The sequence below is a fragment of the Bison bison genome, unplaced genomic scaffold (assembly GCF_000754665.1).
Source record: "Bison bison bison isolate TAMUID 2011002044 unplaced genomic scaffold, Bison_UMD1.0 scf7180017864146, whole genome shotgun sequence".
NCBI lineage: Eukaryota > Metazoa > Chordata > Mammalia > Artiodactyla > Bovidae > Bison > Bison bison.
In genome coordinates this window covers 3,337,080-3,349,203 of record NW_011494718.1, presented here as the reverse complement: position 1 = coordinate 3,349,203, position 12,124 = coordinate 3,337,080, and the positions used below count along the sequence as shown (strand labels likewise).

At 36.7% G+C, this 12,124-nt stretch overlaps 1 protein-coding gene across 3 annotated transcripts in view; it reads left to right on the top strand.

The window, feature by feature from the left end:
• MND1 (meiotic nuclear divisions 1 homolog (S. cerevisiae)) overlaps positions 1–12,124 on the top strand; it is a 114,630-nt gene that overhangs the window by 54,772 nt on the left and 47,734 nt on the right. For all 3 annotated transcript variants that reach the window (XM_010840728.1, XM_010840727.1, XM_010840726.1), the window contains exons 5-6: positions 4,920–4,994; positions 8,087–8,201. In XM_010840728.1, coding sequence (XP_010839030.1) covers positions 4,920–4,994; positions 8,087–8,201 — 190 coding nt within the window. The remainder of the gene's footprint in view (positions 1–4,919; positions 4,995–8,086; positions 8,202–12,124) is intronic.

The following is a 12,124-nucleotide window of genomic DNA, read 5'->3' as shown; positions in this document are numbered from 1 at the left end:
AGGAGGAGAAGGGGAAGACAGAGGATGAGATGGCTGGATGGCATCACTGACTCGATGGACGTGAGTCTGAGTGAACTCTGGGAGTTGGTGATGGACAGGGAGGCCTGGCGTGCTGTGATTCATGGGGTCGCAGAGTTGGACAGGACTGATCGACTGAACTGAACTGATACTTTGTTGGTTCCTGTTACACAACATTGTGATTCTATATTTCTGTACATTTCAAACTGATCACCATGGTAAGTATAGTCAGGATATGTCACCTTACAGACGTAGTACAGTGACTGACTGCATTCCACACACTGTACATTTCATACCCGTGAGTCATTTATTTTGCAACTGGAAGTTTGTACCTCTTAATCTCCCTCACCTATTCCTTTCTTCTCCTACCCCCTTACCCAGGAAAAGGATTTCTAAAATAATAAATATGATCACAATATAGGAAATTTTATGTTTCACAGTACAAAGATAACATTTTCAAGTTTTGTGCATTTTCTTACAGGTTTTTATTCTGGGTGGTTGGTTTTTGAATCATACATAGTCTCTCAAAGGGCTTCCCTGGTGTCTCAGACAGTAAAGAATCTGCCTGCGATGTGGGAGACCTGCGTTCGATCCCTGGGTTGAGAAGATCATGGCAACTCACTCCGGTATTCTTACCTGGAGAATCCCCAAGGACAGAGGTGCCTGGCAGGCTAGTCCATGGGGTCACAGAGTCCAACCTGACTGAGCGACTAAGCGCAGCACACAGTCTCTCAAATGTATTGACAGTTTTGTTTCCAGCTTTTTTAAAACTCTATATTGGTGTCATTAAAAGTTCTTCTAAAATGTTTACTTTGGCTACATAATTGTGACACATCAATACCATGAAATGGCAATTTAACATTTCTCTATTGTTAAGACAATTACATAACCCCCTTCTTTATATATAAATTCATTTTTATAGTACTCATTATTTTGTTATGATTGATTCCTAAATGGAATATCATCTTAATTTTAAAATTGTAGATACACCATATGTGTGTGTGCTAAGTCACTTCAGTTGTATCTGGCTCTGCAACTGTATTTACTGTAGCCTGGCAAGGCTTCTCGGATTCTCCAGCCAAGGATACTGGAGTGGGTTCCCATGCCCTCCTCCAGGGCATCTGTCCGACCCAAGGATTGAACCTGAGTCTCTTACATCTCCTGCATTGACAGGCGGGTTCTTTACCACCGACGCCACCTGAGGAGCCCCAGATACACTAATGAGACTTTTTAAATATATAAAATCTTAAATTATACTGGCGCTCTTTTTTTTTTTTTTTTGAGGAGAAACAAGACATAGAACCTCTTTTTTCCATACCATATTGTGCATGAGTTTTGATAAAGCAGTAGACTTACCTGGTTTCTTTTACTGTTACCTTTTTTCCCCAACCTCCTTTGACAATCTTTCCCACCTATGAGGGCTTCTGTATTCCTTTCAAAAGCTTTGAAATTTTATTTCTAAAAAGGAGCAAATCAGAATTCCAATGCAGCCAGCTTGAATCAATCTTTCTGTTCCTCCAGGCAATGAATTAGCCCTTTAGAAAACATTGGCATTATGTCTCTGAAGCCTCAGAGTCTGTATAGGTGGACTGGAATGCGTTAAAGAGAAGCATTGTCAGATCCTTCCTCAAGTCTAAAGATGAAATCCTGTTCTTACTAATTATAAGTCATTTTTGTTGTTGCTGCTGCTGCTGCTGTTTTTTCTGAGTTACTTCGGTTTTAGAAGTTATTTGCTTTAGTGAAAGTTGGAAGTAGGTTGTTATAGTATGTAGTTAGTTCTTGTTTTATGTTACAGAAATATGTCAAGAGAGTTTGCTCTTTAAAGGAGTCCTGTGGTGAATATTTTTTCTCATTATAGAATAGCACTTCTTTTTCTAATTTTGTGAATGTAGACTTTTGTGTTTCTCTCAGTGACAAATACTGAGATACTTTGTTTCTGGTTCAGACTACAGTGCTTAGCATTAAATCATTGTTGCTGATGAACTAGGTAATATTCTCCCATATATTAATATCTTGTGTATTTTAGTTGGGTTTGTTACTGCAAAAAAAAAAAAACAGATTTCTGTAGTAGTTAGTAGTTCTCAAAAGTGTGATGCCCCTAATCGGAAGCGTCAGCATCCCATCGCCTGGGAGCATGTTAGAAATGCACATTGTTAGGCTCTGCCCTAGACCTCTTCTGTTCAAAGCGAGAGGGGGCGCCCAGCAGCCTGGGCTTTAACACGTCCTTTGGGTGACCCTGATGTGCACTCAAGTTTAGGACTACTGGTTTAGATAATATCTACAGTGGCTGAAATCTTGGCTCTTAATCACTGAAGGCCTAGATTTGGTTTAATTCCAAGGTATGTGTTAGGAACTATGGCAATATTGCTTCTAAGAGGTGTGTAGATGAGAAACGGATAGCATGGGCTGCCACACAGAAGTTGCTTTCATTGTTTCGAGCAATTGAGATTTTAGGAAATAAACATAGAGCCAAGATTCCTTCCCTACTAAGTTGAACCAAACTGTTTCAGTGCTTAGGATAATTAGCAGAAGCTTCTCATTTGATACCATCATTTAACAGAGATAGTTAAAGTGACAAATCATGAAATCACATCTAAAATACGTAAGATTATTTTCAGAGTTAAGAAATTCCTGAATTAGCTCTCTTTCAAAAGCTTTTAAATTGTAAATAATTACAAGCAGACATACAATATCTGGGAGACATTTCATTAATATAATTAATTAATGAACATATATAATTCATTAATTATAATGAATATAATTAATGAACATATATTAATATGTCTATTAATTATTGGCTTATTTTTACATAGTTCTTCATTTAGGGAGTAACATCTACCTATCTGGTTAGTTTTTAAACATTTGTAATATAAAAATGTTGTGCTAATACCTACATGTATTTTTTCATTGGAAAATACTCCTAAATGTATATATTACATGCATTTACTAAATTATTTCAGGTGAGTCCTTCAGGGTGGAATATTAACATTTTAAACATGGTGTTATTTTATAAATGAGAACTCTTGTTTTAAAGAACAAGGTCTTGCTAAATTTAGGGCTTTAAAGCTTATTTTGGCTCTTAACTCTACAGCAGATTTTTGTATTTCAACTTAGGAAGATAATTACTCTCTCTAGAAGAGGTATAACTGGTTTGGTGGTGATGTCCTCTTGTCATCACAGATGGATCTTGCTCGTGCTATGGATTAGAATCAGGGACTAGGCAGCCAAATGAATACTAACAATATTCCCTTTGTACATATTGAGAAGTGGAAGATTTCTTAAAGTCAGGGTACAGCTACCAACTTTTTGAAGATACTGTTTGTGATTTTTAAGCAAAAAAGGGTATCTAAGTATAATTCACCCTCTCTACATATAACGAAGTCATATTGTGAAAGATCAGTTTTTTTACAATCAGCCAAAAGAAATTACTCTTCCGTTTGTTAATTATTTTCCAAATGTTTATAACTTAAGAGTGAATGAAGAGTAGAATATATTTTAAGAAAGCCCTTACCCAAGGGGCTTCCCTTGTGGCTCAGCTGGTAAAGAATCGGCCTGCAGTGTGGGAGACCAGAGTTCGATCCCTGGGTTGGGAAGATCCCCTGGAGAAGGGAAAGGCTACCCACTCCAGTATTCTGGCCTAGAGAATTCCATGGACTGTAGAGTCCAGGGGGTCGCAAAGAGTCAGACACAACTGAGCAACTTTCACTTTCACCCAATCAATGAGTCTAAGATTTCTAACTAGTTTACAGCAAAAGATGTGGTAGAGAATTTCCCGTGATTATTTATTTAGTTTGGGGCCCGGGTGAGATTAATAAAATTGAGACGGGAAGCAATGTTCTGAAATTAACCAATCCCTTTTGGTGTGGGCTCAACCACATGCTAATGAATATTCTATGTCTAAGGTCTCTTTATGCTTGTGTTATTTAATCCATTTTCAATATAACTTACTACTTTCTAAGCTTGTATGTTTAAACTGGTTACTTTTAAGATATCTAAAACGTGTAATATTGGCAATGCTGTGCTGTGCTTAGTCATGTTCAGCTCTTTGTGACTCCATGGACCATAGCCTGCCAGGCTCCTCTGTCAATGGGAATTCTCTATGCAAGAGTACTGGAGTGGGTTGCCATACCTTCGTCCTGGGGATCTTCCCAACCCAGGGATTGAACCCAGGTCTCCCGCACTGCAGATGGATTCTTTACCATCTGAGCCACCAAGGAAGCCCATGAATACTGGAGTGTGTAGCCTATCCCTTCTCCAGGGGATCTTCCTGACCCAGGGATCAAACCAGGGTCTCCTGCATTGCAGGTGATTCTTCACCAACTGAGCTACTGGGGAAGCCCAAATTGGCAGTACGTTTGTCTGATAGATTTTTCTTGTCTAAGAACTTAGTGTATAATTCCTCATAAAGTACCTTATTTAAGAAGAATAATTAAGAATAGTTTCATTTTTGACTCTCTATTAGTGAAACAGGTCACAGTACTACCAGTCTATAAGAAACAGAGTGTTTCAAAAAGACTTTAGTCTGAAGTGAAATGAAATTTGAAGAGAGAATTTATATAAAACAAGATTTTTTTCAACTTTCAAATTAAAATTTTAATATACTTCAGGTTGTTTGTGATGGAGGCAGGGAATCTGATGAATGAAGACTGAAAAGATTGATAACATATTCATTTTTTTGGTATAGGATAAGAAGAAATATTTTAAACTTTTTCAGTCTGCCCTAGTGATTCATAGTACTTGCTTTTCTTCAAGTTAGAGAAGTCAGTTCCCAAGTAGTCTTTGACATTTTTTGTTATGCTGACTTGGGCTGAAGGCAAATCTTATTTTGTCTTTTTGATTCATAAACTTTTTGTTAAGCCAGTTGATCTTAGCAAGCCATTTTCTTTGTTTCAATTTTATAGTTATCTGAGGGAAACCAAAAGTATGCAAACCTACAGAAAAGCATCGAGAAAGCTAAAGTTGGCAGACATGAAACGGTAAGTGTCTATCTGTACGTTCTTTAATAATGTCGGTTCTAAGCGTAATGAAAGCAATAGTGCTTCCTGTGAGGAGGATGCTGTTCCTACTAGAAAAGAAGCAAGTCCCAGCAAAGGCTGTGAACATTTGACCTGACCCGCTGACTGTGAACCTAGATTTTTTATTATTGTATTATATACGGCAGTGTAGCAAAGAAACACAAACCCCGGAGCCAGACTGCCTGGGTTTTCGTCTCCTAAACTCTCTCTGCTCCGTTTTCTCAGTTGTAAAATGGGGAATAATAAAATCTACTTCATTGAGTTATTGTTTGATTAAGCTAGCTAATATTTGCAAAGCACTTAGAAGAGAGCCTGGCACAAAGTAAGCCCTGTATAAATGTTTATGTAAATTTTTAAGAGTTGGGATTTTTAAGTCTTGGCACAGAACCAGTTGAAAACTGTCAATATAGGGTCCTTTTGGTCTTGTAATATTTTTAAATTATTTAAATGAATATTGACCTGTTTTATTTTTTAAAGTACAGTGTTCTCTAAAGTATTATATTAGGGTTTTTTTTCATGTTGATGTATGGCAAAACCAATACAATATTGTAAAGTAATTAGCCTCTAATTAAAATAAATAAATTTAAATTAAAAAAAATAAAGTATTATATTAGGGGTTTTTTAAAATCACTTTACTTTTTAGTTTTATCATTATCTCAAGTTTGAACTTATGACTTGAAAAAATGTTGAAGATCAACATGAACCTCTAAGCCCTTCATAGCAGCCTCTGTACCACTTGTTGTGAAAGACACTCAAAAACTTGTCACATTGTACAGAAGAATACATCACAGATTTACATGGCTTTATGCTTTTCAAAGTTATTTTATATATATTCTTTCATGTGAGTAGTCAGCACAGCCACGGATAGGAATTGGAGAATGGTAATTGCTAAAGAATATTTAAGGGAAGGTGAGTTCTGGGCACAACCTGAAAGTTTTATTTCTTCATTTGGCAACAAGTGCCACTTTTTAAAATTCAGTCATGGTTTTTTTCCTTTGATTTGGCAATAACCTATAGAAGCACCTTCAACTAACGGTGACATACTCATGCCCATAATAGTCAGGCTGCTGAGATTGCCCAGTCCACTTTAACCACTGAAACTAGGGGAAACCACTGGCAAACCTGGTTGGTGCCTACAGCTATCAGATTATAGTAATGAGAGTTCAGAGTGGCTCCCAAGAAAGATGGACTCTTACGTTCACCCTGAGTTCGCTAGTCAGGAGTTTTCAGAAATAGCTGGAAGCTTTTTCTACCTATTAGATAGTATTCCTGGTGATGATGATACTGCTGACAATGACAGTGAAGAAGACATAGCTGTCATATATATTCTGCTTACTGTGAGCCAGGCAGGTGCTGTTCCAAACGCATTTTCTGTATTGAATTTTGCCAGTAGTCCAAGGAGGTGGCCTCTATTACCGTCTTCATTTTTACATTTGAGGAACTGAAAGCACAAAAAGGTTAAGTGATGTGGCAAAGGTCTTGTTGCTAATAACCAGTCTGGGACGGCTCCCAGTTCAGGATATCCGGAGAGCTGTCCCTGTATTCACACAGACACTCAGCACTCGCTTCACCTGGCTTCCTTAGCTTTTTCTCCTCTCATTTTTCATTGAGGATTATGTATGATTTGGGCATTGATAGCAAATAATGATCAGCATATCTTGTGGTTATTTTAAATCACTCCTGAACTGTGCTAATATGGCCTACCTTAATCATATATAGCTGTTTACTTTTGAGCAGCTAAACAGTTAAAATTAAATACAATTAAATTTGGTTTCTCAGTAATAAGAGTCACATTTCATGTACTTAGTAGCCCCATGTGGTTAATGTTTCCTGCACTGGAGAACACAGATCTAGAACATTTCTATTGTTGCAGAGTTCTGTTGAACTCTGCTACATCAGAGCTCTGTACATGCATTCTCTTGCATGGATGCTAGGAAAAGGAGCCAAAGAGAGCAACTGAAGGCAAAAGTAGAAAAATACAATCATTGATTGTACTCAGTCGTACTTAATTGAAAATAAATGGTTTTTTAAAGAACCCTAACTTGAGAATGTCATAGGTGTTTGTTGATTTTAGAATAGAATGCAAATTTTGCGTGAATAAAATTAAATTTTAATCCAAAAAAAAAAAAAAAGAAAAATACAAGTACAGAAGTACAAGCTAGCAAGGAACCTTAAACGAGTCCCATTAGAGACCTTGAACTCTATTTGGTTTTGCCTCAAACTTATCCTATAATTGGAGAAGGAAATGGCAACCCACTCCAGTATCCTTGCCCTGAAAATCTCATGGACGGAGGAGCTTGGTAGGCTATAGTACATGGGGTCGCAAAGAGTCGGGCACGACTGAGCGAGTAACACTTATCCTATAATTCTATACCATAACCTTTTCCAGTGTTTGCTTTTGGTTTGGGCTTATTTTTCACACACATAAACTGAATACCAACAGCACTGTGACTTCTACCTGTTAATGAAAACTGTGGCTAGAAATTTCAAATGCTGTTTATTGGATAATTTTTTGTTTCAAAGTTTTATTTTGGTTTACCTTTAAAGGAAAGTGATGGGAGGTCACAGTTCTATTGTTTCTGATATCTTTAAATATTTTTTAAAGTTAATCATTCTTGAAGACTAGAAAATTATCTAGAACACTTTTTTTTTTAAGGAAAACTTTATACTGTCTGATGTTGCCATAAAATTTACATACATATATATAGTGTGTGTGTGTGTGTGTATATATACACAATCTTGTGAAACTCTCCAAAAAATTACCATTTGTCATGTAATGACAAATGGCAACTATTATGTAATAACAATCATCTTTGAGTTTCCATTCAGTTAACATATACATAAGATAATTGGAGATTGCAGAGAAAAATGAGAATTGAGTTTGTTCTTATACTGTGAATATATGTGTGTGTGTGTATATACTAATATTAATGTTGTCAAAAGCCCAATTAATATCAGTTATGAGAAATAAGATAAAAATGTTTGTAAAATGTATAATCTTACAACATGGCATTTTGTTTGTCTTATTGGACATAACGTTATTTTGAATGCAGGAAGAGCGAACTATGCTAGCAAAAGAGCTTTCTTCACTTCGAGACCAAAGGGAACAGCTAAAGGCTGAAGTAGAAAAATACAGAGAATGTGACCCACAAGTTGTGGAAGAAATACGTAAGTTTGTGTTACTCCCTGAAAGTTCTTAACTTTGCTGATGAAAGATACTTTATACTTCTAGTTGCCTTGTAACCATCCTCCATGTATATGAGAAAATAAAGCCCTTAATGCTATTACTATTGCATTAATATTTCCATTAAGGAGTCTTAATGTTAAAGCACTGAACAGTCAAAACTGAGCATTTCAAGAATAAGGAGAGCTGGTGGGGTAGGATAAAGACAGAAAATGTAAGCTTAGGAAACTGAGGAGTCAGAGAAGGGGCTAAGTTGACCTCAAGTACCTTGTATCCAGAAAGAAATACACTGTTATAGGAAAAGAATACCAAAAGATTTGAGTTTACAAGTTGCAGAAAATTAATCCGTGTGTTGATTTTCCATTTGAATGTTCCAGTGATGTTTTTCCTTACTTTTAAACCAGAGTCCCCAAAGCTTCATTTTCAATATTTTTTTGTACATTTATATAAAGATAGAATTTTGAATATTTGAGGAAATGAAAGATATTATACTTAATTGTTTAGAAAAATATGCATAACTTTTTTCGTATTTTTCTCTTAGATTGTCTTTGCATTTAGGAAACTATCAAGTGAAACATTTAGAAAAATGGATATTATAGTATGTGATTGAAGGCTTTGAGAGAAAATTGAAAATATTTAGTGTTTTTAAATTAATCTGAGGACAGTTTGATTACAGTTAAGTTTGATGGTGTTATTTATAACTAAAATGTTAAGCAGTTCAGTTAGTGTAATCTAAAGTTTAAATTAATTTTAGAGATTGATTCCACTTTGCACAACTCCAAGAGGTGCCATTCAAATACATGTAGTACACAGCCTAGATAATATATGTTAGCCCTGATTCAGCTGATTACCCAGGGTGATTTTCAAAGCAAAGTGGAGACTTTGAAAGAAGAACCCTCTGCCAGTCATTTTCTGTTAATTATTTGAGGAGATAACATTGACTCTTTCATGCTGCCATGGGTTCGTTTCGTGTATCATCTTCCTACAGATGAAACTATTGATACTAACCAAATCTGCTTCAGAATTAACCACTCTAATCTGTTTTATTAAAGTTTTAACTAATGTCAAGTGAGCCTCAGTGTACACAGGCACATCAGAGCAGCAGGAGACAGGCTAGGCGTTCACTACTAGGAAGTGAGGCCTCGCTGTGAGCCACCTGTAAGAGGAAACACAGACTGCTTGTTAGAGAGGACAGCAAGTATTGTGTATCCTACCCAGAGCAGTGTCTCATCAAAGAGCACTTTTAAGAGCAGTTTTCTTACCCAGATTTGTAATACTTCTGGTGGCTTATTTTCAGAATCAGCCTGGCTAATTCCGTCTGGCAGTTGATCATGAAAATTCTGTTTCAGGAACCAAATATGATCTTTCGCCTATTACTTTCACTTGGATCTACCTTCCTGATTTTAGTTTTGTCTAATTCTTGGACTTTTTTCTTGAAGTGTCAACTCTTTGCTTACCTGCCTCATTCTCTTTTCTGTCTAGGGACCCACAACTCGTAGCCACACCCAGCCACGGCTTCTGCTTTTCACTTTGTGGTCCCCATTGTCTTGCCACAGCTCTTTCCCTGGGCAGATGACTGTGACTAATACCACCTGCACTTGTAACCTCCCATTTTTACAGACCTTTCCACAGTTAGATTGTGTCTGTCCACTCAGGAATGACTAAAAACTCTTACTTAGGCTTTCAGAATCACTCTGACCCTCACTGATGGTGATCCTAAGCCAGTAGATCTTATAGTGCAGAAAATCAGTAAGGATTTTGTGCCAGACTAATTCATAGAGTGGGAAAACTTATTTCGAGCATGTAACTTCAGATTTGACATTCCTTGTACCTCTGAACCAAAGAGCAATTTTGGCAAGTGCATCGCTTCTTAGAAAGGTGATAAAACTTGAAGGGAGAAGTTTCAGGTATATTAAAGGTGATGGATTTTCTGGAGAGTTGAGTTGAGTCCAGCATAGTTGCAGCCATATAAGGTGAATCTGTATTTGGGTCCTATAGAATTTATAATCACGAATCTATTACACATATAGGAACTTTTGACATTTTCACATTGTACATTTTTTTACCGTAATAGAATGAGAGGATAAGAGTCTTTCCTGGCTTTGTGCTATTACTTTTTCATTCCATTAAAAAAATCATCTATTTTTATAAAATATATAATTATAGAAAACTGCATATTAAATAGACAGTAGATATCTAGGATAATTACATTATTTCAAAAATGTATTGTAGATGTGAGGTAGAGTATTTTTTCCTATACTATAGGAAACTATAGAACTACAATCAGAATGGAAAAAAAAAAGCTATCAGGACCTATATACCTATAGAAAGAATTTTTAGACTAACTTTAGTTCATACTTTTATAGAGAAATGCCTAGTCCTCTGCTTTTAAAATTCAGAACAGCTCACAAAAGTTTATTCAAATGTGGCACTTTGGCTTTCAGCCAAGATAAAGTAGTAATGTACTGAATTCACGCACACATAAAAACAAAAAAATGCGAAATAATGGTTTCCAAGATACTTGAAATTAGATGGCAAAGAAAAGTGATTCCTAGAAAAAGGAAACAGACAAAGTAAGCCTTACAATTATCCCAACTAGTTTTTTTTTGAGGGAGTTTCCTGGCTGCAGCACAAGGAAGGAGAACTTTGGAAGAGCCCTGCAGACTTCCTGAGTCAGGATGAAACTGAGTCAGGGAGACCAGCGTGGATAGAGTTCACAGGACAGCATACTGGAGAGCAGAGAGTGACACAGACAGAGAGCCCTGGTGTCTAGAGAGAGCTCCTCTCAGCTATTCTGTGCACGCTTATGAGGAGACTACCCAAAGCTGAGGAAAGAACGATCACAGAGGGCCAGGAGGAAACCAGTGCCAGGCAGTCCGAGAGGACCAGGAATAGTGTCTGTTCTCACCAGCCGGATTAGAAGCATTTGTAATTCACGAGGCACTGAGTAGAGTATCCAAGATGGACTGAGCTCTACTCTCAACCCAACTCACAAACCGTAAGAGCAAGTCTTGAAAGCATCAAATTATTGCAAAATAACTTAAATGCATTCCAGACAAAGTTCAGTAATACACAAAAATACCCAGCACCCAGCCGTGTAAAATTCATAATGTCTGGCATGCAATGAAAGATTACCAGGCATATACAAAGAAGTAGGAAAAATATGTTCATTAGTGAGAATACTCCTTCAATCAAAACTGATCCAGAATTGACACAGATAATGGAATTAGAAGACCATAAATGTAAATGAAAGTTGCTCAGTTGTGTCTGACTCTTTGCAACCTCATGGACTATACAGTCCATGGAATTCTCCAGGCCAGAATACTGAAGTGGATAGCCTTTCTCTTCTCCAGGGGATCTTCCCAACCCAGGGATTGAACCCAAGTCTCCTGCATTGCAGGCGGATTCTAAATGTATTCTATATGTTCAAAAGGTAAGTAGAAGCATTGAAGACATAAAAAAGATCCAAGTCAAACTTCTGGAAATGAACACTACAGTGTCTGAAAAGAAGAATGCACTGGATTGGATTAATAGCAGATTAAACTTGCAGGATTAGTGTATTTAAAGACTATGGCAATGAATATGATCCAAAATGAAACTCAGAGGAAAAGAAAAATTTTTAATGAAAATAGCATCTGTGAAACATAAGACAACTTCAGTGACCCTAATATATGTGTAATTGGAGTCCCAGAAGGAGTGTATATTGGGGATGGGGGCATGGTAGGGATGTTTCAGTTCAGAAAAGTATCTGAGGAAATAAAAGCTAAATTTTTTTCAAATTTGATTAAAACTGTAAACCCACAGATTCAAGAAATTTAAATATGTAGGTAGTAAATGGCAGTAATTTTCTTATCACTAAATCTAGAGAATTTTTAGGCTTTAACTTGACTGACCAGAAATCCTCTTT